The sequence below is a fragment of the Pezoporus wallicus genome, unplaced genomic scaffold, assembly GCF_028554395.1.
Source record: "Pezoporus wallicus isolate ANWC-B61680 ecotype Strahan unplaced genomic scaffold, APGP_CSIRO_Pwel_v1 contig_747, whole genome shotgun sequence".
NCBI classification, from domain to species: Eukaryota; Metazoa; Chordata; class Aves; order Psittaciformes; family Psittacidae; genus Pezoporus; species Pezoporus wallicus.
The window spans coordinates 3,412,849-3,426,947 of NW_026638457.1; the positions used below are offsets into that span (position 1 = coordinate 3,412,849).

Sequence of the window (14,099 nt, forward strand, 5' to 3'; positions counted from 1 at the left end):
AAGTTTTCTGTAAAATTACAAATTCCCTATTTGACAGAGACAAGCAGAAGATTCTACACCTGGGAGAGAACAAGATGCTCAGCAAATACAAGTGGGGAAACAGCTAACCAGGGGGTAGTTAAGAAGAAAAGCACCTAGACATTATTGTGACAAGGCAAATATAAATCTACAATACCATGCTGCTGCAAAAAACTTAAACATCATATTGGGATTTCTGAATAAGATGGGAACCTGAAAATGGCAATAAGACGCTTTCATTCCACTCACTGCTTCTGTCGTGGTCTTTTCTGTACTATATACAACTTAGCACGCTGTAATGCAGTCATATGGACCAATTAGAAACACTCTGGCAAAGCAGTTATAACTATGAGATGCTTGGCAATAGTCTAGAGAAGATTAGACTTGGGAGAACACAATATAATCAAAGAATTACAGAATGGTTGAGACTGGAAGGGACCTCTGGATATCATTTTGTCCAATCCCCCTAATCAGGCAGGGTCACTTACAGCTGGTTGCCCAGAACCATGTCAGGACAGTTTTTTGATATCACCAAGGTGAAAGACTACATATATACTCTCTAGACAACCTGTGTCGGTGTTTGGTTACCCTGTCAGTTAAAAAGTGTTTGCTAACGTTCAGAGGGAGCCTCCTGTGTTTCAGTACTTGCCCATTGCCCCTTATCCTGTGACTGGGTGCTACTGAAAAGAGCTTGGCCCATTCTTCTTTGCACTCTTCTTTCGGGTATTTATACACATTGATAAGATACTCCCTGTGGCATCTTTTCTCCAGGCTAACCAATTCCAGCTTTTTCAGCCTTTCCTCATCTGGCAGATGTTTCAGTCCCTTGACCATCTCACTTTGTTAGACAGTTTCTAGTTTGTCCATGTGTTTCTTGTACTGGGGAGTCCAGAACTGAGTACAGTACTATGCAGTACTTCAGGTGTGGTCTCACCAGTACTAAGTAGAGGCAAAAGATCACCTCCCTCAACCTGCTGGCAGCACTTCTTCTAATGCAGTGCAAGATACCATCAGTCTTCTTTGCCACAATGGCACATTTCTGACTCATGTTCAACTTTGTGTCCACCGAGGTCTTTTTCTGCCAAGCTGCTTCACATTCAGTCAGTTTTCTACCTCACTGTCTGCTCATCCAGCCCATACATCAACAGCTTCTTTATGAGGATCTTGTGGGAAATAGTGTTAAAATCCTTACTGAAGCTGAGGTAGGCAATATCCAATGCTTTCTCCTCAGACACCAAGCCAGACAATTTTAAATGTTTATCAAGCTGGTCAAATTTGACTTCCCCTTGGTGAATCCATACTGACTAGTCATAATGATTTTCTTATCCTTTGTGTTCCTGGGAATGTTTTTTAGGGTTAGCCACTCCATTATCTTTCCAGGAATTGACGTGGGGCTGATTGTACGGAAGCTCCCTGTGTCCTTCTTGCCTTTTTTGAAGATAGGAGTGATATCTAGCTTCCTGCATAATATTTCTTTAGATGTTCAGAAGGTGTTTTTAGAGAGAGGAATAAACACAACCCTATGTCCACTGCAGGTAAGAAGAAGAGTGATGAGTGTCAATTGCATAAATCTGTGAAAGGCAAACATCAGAATTTTGTAACAATAAGGATTGCTAATTCATGAAAGCCTTCATTGAAAGACTGCAAAATATGGCAATCCATTGGAGAATATTGTGCACTGTATTGTGGCTGGCATAAAAAAAAAACAAACCATAAAATAAAATGTCCAAGCCATGCCTCTATAGTCAAAGTTATTCAGACTCAGGGAAATTTTTTACTAGTTTATGGCTTTTAGTAGTGTAATATTTTAAGCCTGTTAGTAATTTAATGGACTTTGGTGTATCTCTGAAACATAAAGTGAATAAACATGTAAACCTTGGATTAGGCCAGTTTTTTTTAACATGAGATATTAATTACAGAGTTATTTGATATCGTCTGGAATGGCTCTAGACATTCTTGCCTAGGACCCATCAGTGAAAGTCATTGGATGATCCCATCTTGCTAGACAGTAATGAGAGAGAAGAAAACTGTCAGATTTACAGATCGATGAATGCTATGAGAAATCTTGTGCCTGCGGTGTTACACAGGCAAGTACTTTTAAAATTACTAATAACACTCAATGGGTACAAATCCCTCATAAATTGAAAGTTCAATTTTTTGATCCATCAAACTGACATAGTGATGTAACCTATGGCTCATTGTCTCCCTCAAGTGGATAAAGCAAGAACAGATTTTTATTTCTTCTAGACAGACGCCTTTTTTTTTTTTTTTGTCCTTCCATCCTGCTTTGGCTCATTCTTCTGTTTGAAGGGACCGGATTTGATGCATGCAGCCAGTTTGACCAGGAATAAGACTATACAAGGTCATCATTAAAAGCTGCAGCCAGCTGTGAAGAACCAAAACTTGGGAGGACTTTCTTTGGCCAAACAGGCCAAGGCAGGAAGAACAAAATATTCAGTTGACTGCAATCTGAAACTCCAAAAATTTGCTTCAGTGTTTTCTGTGGCAGGGCACAAGCTCTGAACCACTCATCTTGAAGAAGTGTTAGTACTCAATTTTAAGTCATTAATTTGGACAGAATTTGCTTAGAGCTGTTGAGCCTTAGCATCCGGAATCCCTAGGAGATTATTTTGGTTGGTTTGGAGTCTTTGTAGCTCTGGCATTTAAAATATAATAAAATAAAATCAAATCAAATGAAAAAAAAAAATCCATGGAAACTTTTGAAAGGTCTTAAATTCTGTCAGTGTTTACATTATCATAGCTGACTCAAACTGAAAGATAAGGCAGGAAAGAAAAATAGTATTAAATATTCAGATGTACTGAGTACTAGGGATAAAATTCTGTGGAAAAAGAATTTATCTGCCATCCCTAGGAAATTTAATATGGACAATCTTAAAAGAAATAGGCTACAAGGGTCATTACTTCTAACTCTGAGGTGTAAATGCATCTAATGGGATGGGAATGTGATAAACTCAGAATATTTCATTCTACATATTTAGAAACAATGCTGGGAAAACCAAGTGAACCCATATAATATTTTGCTTTAGGTTTTGTTTGATTTTTTTTTGGGAGGGGGTGTGTGGTTTTCTCTTGTAAGAGTCCAAGACCTTTTATGACAAATATTCTGGCACACCTTATTTTGAATACTGCCAAACTGGGCCCGTGTTTTCCTATATGTTTTTTTTCTGGTGTTCAATACTGATAAAATTCAAAATTCACACAGTGTAACTAGGAAGAAACATAATAGTAAACTTTGTCAGTATTGAAATTTGGGGTTTTGCAGTACTCAAAGCCTGAGAAAAGGGAATTCCAGAATGTTTTCCCATTATGTCACTGACTTGCAGTGTGATCTTAGGCTTGCTGTTCCAATTTTCCTGCTACAACTTTCTTCATTTGAGTAATAACTCCCTAAATATCCCAAGTGCTACATGTTGATAACAGGACTGGTGACACTGAGACCTTCTTACCTGTTTGAGGGAGGACCTGAGTCTGTGTAAACTGTTGCTGGCTAAGGAAAGCATTGAGGCTTCCATGTCTGGACGGAAATGTAACCCAGGCAACAAGGGAAAAGACTCTGCATCAGTGTAGTTGAGGTGAAATGATTACATGATTACACAGTCTATCTGCAATATTAGAACCATTCTGAGGACTGAAATGCCACATCCCTTTTCTTCACCTGCCTTCCTTTCTTTCATCTTAGAAAGACACCTTTGGGTCACATATTGTTTAGTTTGCCTTGTTCTCTGAGCTCTGGTCAGAAAACAATGGATACTATCAGCACAAATGCAGCCAGCGATAGAAGAGGGACGGAACCCCCGATCTGCTGCTTGCACAAATGTCTGCTCATCCTACCTCAAAAGCTTCCCACCCTTTGCCTGGCCGCAGCGTCAACCCTCCTCGCCTTCCCAGAGATCGTGAAGATCAATTACTTGGTCACCCAGATGGCGATCTCTTTCCCTCTTCTTGGTCGCTTTCCGCCACGTCGTCCCGCTCAGCTGCCCCAGAAGCAGCCGCAGCTCTCGGCGTGGCACCTCCTCCCGGTTCCCTTAGCCTCCCAACGCGGCGGGAGGCGCTTTGCTCTAGCTGAGCGTTTGTTTTTTTTACAAGAGTTATCTCCATTACAGCTTCAGGCAAATGAACTGACTAATGAATTTTCTGTCGGCCATGGAAGCGCGTTGCAAGTAATTAAGGGATGTGCTGCGAGGCCGATTAAGCTGCAAGTCACAACGACTAGAGCACAAGCGCGGCGAGTCCATAGCGGTCTGCGCCGCCTGCGCTCGGCTCTACAATGGGACCATTGACTATTTATTTACTTCGCACAACAACTCTGCTGTTTACTTAATTACAGGAGCTTTTCAGTCACCAACCCCCACCCACTTCAGCCCTATCTCTTCTACACTCTTCGTCGTCTTCCCTTCTCTCCAGCCCCCGATAACCAGGGCTCCCTAGCTTATCGCTTGAGTAAATAAAGAGGGGCAACTCCTGAGCATCCTTTATGGAGTGCAGGCAGCACTCCCCCGAGGATCTGGGAATGGGAATTTTCCGTGAGGGAAAGGCAAGGGAACAGGGATTTTCCTGCCAAACTGCGCAGCATGCTTGCCTGGAGATTAGCCGTCGGGAAGGTTAAGGGGTGAAAGGGAGACGCAAGTGAAATCCTGCCGCGCTTCAAGGCATGTCCTAGCCTTGAAGGGAAAAAGCGAGAAGCAGACGCCTGGGGCGCGGCAGGACTAGCTCTAACTGGGCGAGCGAGGGAAGCACTGGCAATCCCTCAGAAAAAGGGGCCATTTCACACCCCGGCTCATTAGGGAGGCCTGGGCCCTACTGTCAAAGCCCCTTTTCCATAGCACTGCCGCTTAGAAGCGAGTCGGAGGAGGGGTGGGGGGGTGGGAGAGGGCATAGACGGTCGTGGCTCCCACAGGACGGGCTCGCCCTCCTTGCTCGCAAGAGGTTTCTCCCTCCCTCCCCGGACCTCCTTCTAGCCTGGATGGGGTGGGGGCAAATGTACCCGAGCTCAGTCCCCGCTAGTCCAGGGAAGGAGAGGGAACAGGCGAGTTTCAGCATGAAGGAGTCGAGAGGCACTTTTCTCAGCCCCCTTCCTCCTCTCCCCCCTGCAGGATGCGGTAGGGGCGCTTCTCGCTCTGCCACCTCCTCCCCCTCTATCACCCACGGGGCAAAATGAAGACGCGCAGGGGTCTCCGAGAGCCGATTCGCAAGGCCGCAGTATCCAACATCCCCATGTTTACAGAACAGGATCGGGGGACCCCCATTAGGAGCTCGGCCTTTTAAAGCCCTGGAAATTCGCCGCCGAACGAGCTGGCCTCCTCCGCCGAGGGTGTTGTGGGGGTCGGAGAGTGATCAGGGTGGGAGCGCTTCTGCTTTGCGCCCGCCCACGGTGCGGTGGCCGTGCGGTGCGGTCAACCGCGCGGTGGCCGGCAGGGTTGGCGGACGGGCGGCGGCGAGGCTCGGCGTTGAGGGGAGTCAGCAGCGGCAGCCGCGGATAAAGCGGCTTTCTGCTCCTTTAAAGGGCGCTGTGCAGCGCTCCCGACCGGAGGCGGATCTCTGTCCTTCTTTCCATCCTTCTCCCCTCCCTTTCTCCCTCCTCTCTCCCTCCCTTTCTCGTTCCCTCCCTCCATCGCTCGGCCGCCGCTTGCTGCCGCCGTCAGTGGTGCCCGGACGCCAGCTGCACCGCAACCCGAGCAGTCCCCGGCGTCCTGCCACCGCCCTTCCTTACCCCGCCTTCCTCTCCCTCCCCGCTTTCCCGCCCGCAGCTCAAGGTAGGAGGATGAGGATGTCCCGGGGTCTTCGGCTGGCCGCCACGGCCAGACGGGTTGCATGCAAGTGAGGGGCTGCGGGGGGAGTCGGGGCAGGGAAGCGGCGCGAGCAGCTTCCCTGTAGAGCCGAACACCGCGGTGTCTCTCGGCCAGGTGTCTTCGGGCAAAGGCGGGCGCTGAGGTGGCGGACCCAAGCGCTGATGGGCTGGCCGACTACTGCCGCCCTGGTCTGCACCTTCTGTGGAGCAAGAAAACCTCTCTCCTCCTTCCTCCCTCCTTTGCTCTGCACCGCAGACGCTGGAGGTGGGGAGCGGAGCCGAGAGGACAAGGCAGCGCAGCTTCCGATGATCCAGCAGGGCTCCTGCCGGAGCTCGGAACTGCCCCCACAGCTGGAGCGCTGCTCCAGGGCCGGGCCCAGGGCGACCGAGCCGGCAGCCTTAAGGATGTTTCCCCCGCTCTCCTGGAGAAGCGGAGGTGAGAAACGGGCTCTAACTTTGCTAGAGTTGTGGGTGGATAACCGTCTGAAGCTCCTACCCCTACACTCTCGTCTCCCCGGCCTCCCCTTTTATCTCTCCCAAAGGCACAGCTAGCCCCTGTTTGGGCTTGTCAGCAATCCTGTCATTTATTTCTTAACAAATTCAGCATTCTTTGGTTAAGCATCCATCGCTAACCCAGCCTGGGCGCTGACGTTCTCTATGTAAAACAAAAGACATTCCTGCCTACGGAGCGGAGGCATGATTGCAAGACCCGTGTGTGCACTGAAAAGGAATGCATACACTAATGAAACCGCATCTTCACGTTTTTCTTAGAAACTTTTTGGAGAGTAAAGCATGGAAAACATTAAACATCCTACTTCTCCTCCCCAAATCTCTCACAGCTTCCCCAGTCCCAAAGCATACTGAGGGGAGGAAAGGCTGATCTGTAGCTGTCATTAATGTTTGTTCTTGTAGCTTAAAACCTGCTAGGAAAGTGTATTGCTGTGATACTCCAAAGTGCCTGAACAAGTAAGCCTATTGAATACTCAGTTTGTTAATTAGAATACACGTCTTTCCACTAGCTAAAAATTAATTACCATCTTAAAATGTAATTAATTATGAGTGCAGCAGAAACTTGGTTGTAAATTTGAACTGACCTAATAACAGACAGAGGAGAACCTATGGTTTTTATAGCTGACGGGAGTGAAGTACAAGTGGATGACAGTGTGTTTTTAAATTATAATATCAACATTAATTTGAATACTTTGGCAAACGTTTAAAAAGGGAGGACTGTGTTGCTGCTTTGTCAGCAAAGCTGCAATACTTGTTTCTGAAGATCTGGAGATGCTGATCAGGTGTTGTGGTAAGCTACGGCTCTCCTCACACCAGACTGCAACAGCAGGAGGACTGTGGTGGCATGTGAACCAGAAGCGTTTGCAAGCATTTGCTGAAAAATGTCCAAGAAACAAAGCTTTGGGGGCTGCATGTTATACACATAGTAAATATATATCAGTTGTTGTTGGGAGAGAACAAAACACCAGATTAACTGATGTAAAAATCTTATCATAGATTCTTACAGGCACAGCTATGACATGAAAATGAAAGACATTTTTTTTTTAAGTAATATGGTAAAACTGTACATCCCAGTAGGTGGCAGCTAGCTGGAACTGGGTTAACTTTTACTGTGATAACAGCACATAAGAATAAGGTCTGAAGAAAAAAGCACTCTATATAATAAGTTAATCAGAATCATGTATCTCTCCTTTCCAAATGAAACTTTATACACATAAGATCACCATTTACACCTGACACATACCTTAAAATTTAGTGGACTTTTATTACCCAGAAAAGATTTAAAGGCCTCAGATTGTCTGTTCTTCTTTCCTAGTCTATAGCTGGGAAATACTGTTTTTCATGCCATTTGATCATGGTCCTTGAAAATTAAAGATGTGTTATCACCATGTCTATGATAGATGACCAAAATGTAAAACAGATAAAAGCATTTATTCAAGGAATTGTAGATATCCCAGTTGCTGGCCACTGAAGTGTGGAGGGCAGTTTCATAGACTTTAATCTGAAAAGAACTGCGTAGCAGTGGTGACAAGCCCCCAAAACACAAGACCAGCTTCTCCAGTACAGCATTTTATTACAGATTTCCAAACTTTGAACTGTATGTCTCACAGGGAAGAAAATATGCAAGGCATTAAAAACCTTTATCTTCTTTCATATTGAAATCATTCTGAAGGGTGGACAAAAGTTTCTCTTCAAAGGTTACACTTCCTTTTCCCTCCCTTCCCCGAAGGAGAAATTTAGCTAAAGTCTAATCAACAGAGAAAGAATCTAGGGTGGTAAAGTCTGCATCTTTACTTAATTGTATAGTCTATAAGTGATCTTCAGTCACCAAATATTTAGTCACCAAATATTTCTAAACATCTGAAGTCTTGCAAGATTTACTTTTTGATAAGGAACTGATATTCTTGAGAAAATAATTCTGGTTTAACTACAATTTTCTTTCAAGGTGGGAGGTAGGCTTTGAAAGAAAGGGTGAGGTATGTCAATACAGAGCAGGAAGCGATGCGTTGTAGCAGATAAGAAGAGTGGTACACGGTCTGAACCTGTAGAATGCCATGAAATAGCCAGCTAACATAATCGACAGTATAATATGTGCCTTAAAAAAAGCCGATAACAGATTTCAATTTCCTTTCCGTGCTGTGAAGTGACTGGAAGGGAAGCAGACTGGCGTTTCCACACCTACAAGGGCCTGCGGCGGGAGCCCTGTGGCAGGTTTGGGGGCGCTCTCCGCGGTACTGAAGGGTCCGCGCAGGGCGCTGTCCGCAGTGCTGAGGCCGCCGCCGGCGGCGGGATGCGGGAAGCGAGATGCGCGGGAAGCGAAACTCGGCCTGAGACTTGGGCAAGGCAACCAGGGTTTGCAGAGTGGGCTGCTGCATATTTAATAGTAAAAGGAATTAAGTCGTCTTATGATCCCATTTATAAATGCCTCAGTGAGTTAGGTGCTTACTGAGTTGGGCATAGATTACAGGTAGCTGTATTATTTATTTTTTTTAAGACACCTTAGAAAATCAGACTGATAACAGGAGTTACTTTGCCCAAAGTTTGTCTTGTCTAATGTTCTAAAGCTGACTATGAATATAGTATTTTGAATATTATATTTTTTTAAATTCTCACCAAAACTAAATTAAAAAAATTAAATCGTTTATACAGGAAGCTACATCTCAGCACTCACAATTTAAAAAGTATCTAAAGATGCCTAGCATCCTTTATTTCAGGAAAACCAGGGGAAAGAGGAGGGAAGCAATGAATGTTCACAGTATTCACTTGTGTTGGGTTTATTTCTCCTTGGACTAAGATAAAATACGAACAAATAAAAGAGAATAAACAAAATAGAAAATACAAGAAAAATAATCTCTCTGCATTTTTACCGGGAGATATTCTAACTGTGAACTGAAGGAGTCGCTAGATATCCTTGCTTTTAACACTAGGTGCTCTTTTTAATGTGCTCCAATACTCAAATCCTCTGATTGAATTCCCTGCTAGACTGCAGAACTAGCCATTCATGATACTTATTTTTGACACTGCAGTTATGCCTCCATCTTAGAAAAAAAAAATCAATGATGTTTAATAATACCTTGGCAGATTATACATTTCTTTTCATCAGTGTTTTACAGTGTTTTAAGTAAATGCATGCAGAGGAAATCAGTAAGCCATAATGATAAAAAGTTACTGTGAATTGCTAACACTTTTAGTGATACATAGCACCAATGTTACAGGTTATAACTTAAATGCTGCTGTTACTTATTTACATGTCTACAATATATAGATGTTATTTAAGAAGAAGCTGCAACTCATCTCTGCCATGCTCTACTCCTGATAGGTTCTACAGTGTTCTCATTAGCTTGGCATTTTCTGTATTTGTTTCTGTAAAGTCAGGTTTATTCTGTGTTCATCTGCATGTATCTATGGGGGAGGTCTCTCCGTGATATTTTCTTTAGTAATAAAAGGCAGGGAGAGAGATAAAGGAGACAAAAGATGTCTGTAGGCAGAAAGTAGAGTAAAATTAATTCATTTTCCTGGTGGGGAATCTAGGAATTATCTTTTAATGTTTGTAACAAAGCTTAAGTGGGTTCAGCAAAAGCTTCACTTAGATCACAAAGTCTGACAGTCCTGGTTCAATGTATTTTAATGGATCAGGCACACAACTGACTGTATTTCCAAGGAAAATCTCAGGTAGTCCACAGAGTGAGTTTATCTTCTTTGGAACACCTGGGCAAAAGACTAAAGTCTGTGGCTGTATTTGCAGATACAAACTCAGTATTCCATTATCAAACTCGGAAGTGCTGTTGTTTTCACTGAGGACTGCAAAATGACAAACTACACAGACTTCTCAGGACAGTGAGGAACAGCAATATTTCCATAATACTGGAGTGAAAGGAAAGCAGAGTGCAAAATAAGAGAGTCGCAGAATAGAGACCAAAACATCAATTGCTAAATCTCCAAGTTACTGCCTTTTTAAGCAACATTGCAGTTTCAAGCAAGTTGAGTGAAACAGGTTCATTTCACTTCAGCAAGGCTGTCCTAGTGCTGCTGATTCCTGTTTACCTCGCAAAAGCAGACTCGTGCTCTGGAATAGCTGAGTCTGGAGCAAGTTCCTAAGGACAGTCAGTATACAAACCACTGCATTTACCTTATTTCATGCATTAACACGAGTAATAGTGAAATTATTTTTTTCCTCTAAATGTTACTCCAATAACCTGCTTGACTTTATTGTCAGCCTTCTCTTTCATAACTCTAAACCTAAATAATTTCCACTCAGTCAGCTATTAAAATGCATGAATTGAGTTTTATACAACCGATTCTCTTCTCCCCTATAGCCCTCCTCCCCCCCCCCGCCCGCCGCTACAGACCCTTATAGCTATTGTTCAGAGCAGCACAAATCCTAATAGCAATTAGAAGCATGTAAAGAAAACCGGGCGGTTGTGTTTTTTTTTCCCTCCAACAAGGCTAGGCGATCAGATTGCTTGCATAACAGAAATTGGGAAGGCTGTCTGCCAGGCAGCCTTAAGAAGAGAAGAGCTATCTCAATTTCTCTCACTTAATCTTGGCTTCGCCTCAGAAGCTGTGCAGCAGTGCAGTAGAATGGGAGCACAGCAAAAGCTTCGTCACTGAAACGGCTGGTGTTCACTGTGTGGCGATACCTCAGCGATTTCTCGAGCTGGATTACCTATTGATTTTCCTCCTTTCTTGCCTCCCAGGTTACTCAGCTGGACATTGTGTGTGTTTGGATTTCTCAAGGATTCTCCGCCGACTAACATGGATGTCCCACCATTCCTTGCAGTTGAAGGTTGCTCCTTGGCGCAGTGAATGAAGAACATGAAGGGATTGCTAATGGGTTTGGGAAGCGTAGACTCTCTCCTGTCTCTGTGACCATGCCGTGATTGTGTCTGAGGGCCATCAGTTTACGTATCCTTATTCTCACCCTACCGGGAAACCTGACGGTTTAGAAGGGGGAAGTAAGGCAGCGAGTGTGTGCATAGAAACATCATGAAGATTATTTCCCCTATTCTAAGTAATTCAGTCTTCAGATGCACCATTAGACTCCTTTTTTGCTTACTGTGGATTGGATATTCTCAAGGAACTACACATGTATTAAGATTTGGTAAGATTTCTCGACACTTTTTTCATTGTGCTTTTAAACCTGAATGTGGTTTACATAGGGATTGCCTCGGAAGGGAGTGCTGGGGGAGAGGGCGCTGGGACGTGCCGCCGGAGTCAGGCACTAAAGTCCGTGTTTATTTTGCATCCGGAGGGATGAATTGCTGCGTGTTTTTTCTGTCGCTGCAGCTCATTGTAGCCGTAGAAACGGCACAATGATTATAATTAGAATAACAATAGAGAGAAAAATGACTGGCAAACACGTTCGCCTAAGGCTCTGCGCGGCTTGCTTGGCTTTCTCTTAATGTGCCTTTTTTGTTCCCATAGTAGTGGAAAGCATGGCTAATACAGTGCTTGATCCGTTAAAAACCTGTCAACTAGTTGTTAAGTTTCGGTCTCTCGTCCCCGGTCCACCCGAGCCAATCCCGCGTGGGAGCGAAGCTGCGATTTCAGACTCTGGGGCTGATTTCCCTCGAAGCGCCTGCCTACCTGCAGTGGCAGTTACAGTGGCGCTTAGGGTCAGGAAAGAACTGATTTATGTCTTGAACGGTGAAAGAGCCTTTGCGATACGTTTGAAATCCACCACTTTTCTATGCGAGGAAAGTTGTAGAAGTTTCTCCCCGGGGGAAAAAAAAAATATAAGAAAAGGAATATTCATAGATCAGAAGATCTAGGAAAAATCAAGGAGAGTAGAGCGGTTTTACTATTTAAAGACTATCCTAGCTGGACTATGAAACTTGCCTAAAAGCTCTGCCTGTGTACACGCCCGCGTGTACGTGTGTGTAAGGGAGAAAGTGAGGGGGAGATCTCAGCCGCTCTATCCCTTATAAAAGTCTCGCAGTGAGGGAGAACAGAGATGAAAGTTAAACACGGGTCCGAGCGGGCTGTGCGGCCAGGGAAAGCCCTCCGAGGAGAGCCACGGAGGGATCTCTGCGCCCGCCTTCGCAACCCCCGGGCACGGCGGGCGGAGCGCCGCTCTCCGCGGGGAGTGGCGCGGGGTGGGGGATGGGGGAACCGACTGAAAGGTGCTTCCCCAGGCAAGCGGCATGCTCCATACCTACCGACAGCACGGCGGGAGCAGGAAAGAGCGGATCTCCCGCATTCGCTCTGGCCGTGATAAACTGTAGCAGTTGCTACATCCATTTCTGCAGCGCGCTGAAAGGTCTTCTATTCTCCTGGGAGTAGTGCCTTGGTTTGTATCTAACTGTGTTTAACACACCCCCGCCAGTCCACTTCCCCCCACTATTATGTGGAGAGTGAGATGGGTAATGGTGAAAACGTCACCAGGCTGTTATCGATCTCGTGTGCTGAATTCCTGGTAGCACTTCTTTTCTGCTTCCATCTGGTCTAAAGGTGGTGCTTCAAGTACGTTGCTCTTAGCAACCGTCTTCAGGAATGCTGGTTTGTTTGGACATAGCTAAGCGGTTCCATATATCATCGCAGGCTTTATTTTGCATTCAGTCTAATCCGTAATCATGTCCGTGAAATTAGAGCTGGCTTGTCTGTAGTTGGCACTGTCCGGCTGTCTTTCCACGAACTGGGGTTTCTAACCGGTGCCGAGGGTCGGGTTCTGTGAACCTGAATTACTTTCAAGGGTAGCTGTGTAAACAAACGTCTTCCTGTCCACACCGTCAGAAAGAGGTGGGTTTTCCTTCTTTAGATTAGCATTCTACCCGAATTGCTAGTCCCGTGTACCTATACAGAGAACCCTGGAGAGCAACGCTTTGGTGATGATCAGACTCGATAAATAACTCATGGCTGAGGAACTGGCACAGCGGGACCCGGCGACTTGCCCGCCAGAGGATTAACGTCCTTTCCCGGTGACCTCCTGGGGACACGCTCGGTTAACGGGTGGTGCTCACTACATTACTTGTAGCAGCGAAGTACGAGTCCGTTTCTGAATCTCCTCATGCTTTGCTGTGTCTTCCAAAAGAACTGTCACCAACCCATCTCTAAGCCCTAGAAGCAGGTAGGAAACAGTTGAAGACTTTATTTTAATATGGAAAATGTTAGATGTGAGAGAGCACAAGGAAGACTTTTGCCCTGCTCAGCTGAGCCTGTTGTACATCTATGGTTTAAGTAGTCTGGATTTAGCATAGCCCAGACCTGGCGTGACTCTGACCGCGAGAGAACTCTTGCTCCTTCGCCAGGGACTGGCATCTCCGCCTTTGAGTGGAGCACTGCGGGAAGGAGGAAAGGGGCAGGGAGTGAGCTGTGGAAAAGCTTTGGTTATTTCCGAGAAGGGAATTCCTTGTCGCCCCTTCTGGGTTCCCGTGCTATCTGCCCCTTCGGGATGTCCTTGCGACCAGGAGGACGGGATGCCGGTGCCATCCCGTGGAGTCCTTCCCGAGGAGAAGCGGGAGGTGAGGAGCTCCCCTGCAGAAGGCAGCTTGCCAGCTCCCGCTCTTCTTCCCCAGCCAGCAGCGCTATGGCAACAGGGGAGAGCTTGAATCTTGCCAGAGCTCCAGCCCCCTCATTCCTCCTGTGCAAAATAACTACATTCGCATTGTCCTTCCCACGGCTCCTTTCAGTGTTGGGACTAGCCAGCATGTCCTTTCGCTCCCTCTTTCTCGCTCTCAAGCTACCTTTTCGCAACTGTACAGGAAACGCGAGCAGCCTGGGTTATCTGACAAATGCGGGAGGTTATTTTTGCCTGTTTCTTATA

The 14,099-nt window shown here is 45.6% G+C and overlaps 1 protein-coding gene across 5 annotated transcripts in view; it reads left to right on the forward strand.

The window, feature by feature from the left end:
* The first annotated feature begins 10,849 nt into the window (after positions 1 to 10,849).
* The window catches only part of GRIK2 (glutamate ionotropic receptor kainate type subunit 2), a 402,122-nt gene continuing 398,872 nt past the window's right edge, over positions 10,850 to 14,099 (forward strand). Inside the window, exon 1 of one of the 5 annotated variants that reach the window (XM_057410869.1) lies at positions 10,850 to 11,438. In XM_057410869.1, the coding sequence (XP_057266852.1) occupies positions 11,324 to 11,438 (115 nt within the window). In that variant the 5' untranslated portion in view covers positions 10,850 to 11,323. The remainder of the gene's footprint in view (positions 11,439 to 14,099) is intronic. The other 4 variants (XM_057410866.1, XM_057410863.1, XM_057410865.1 and 1 more) reach the window with 4 other exon arrangements.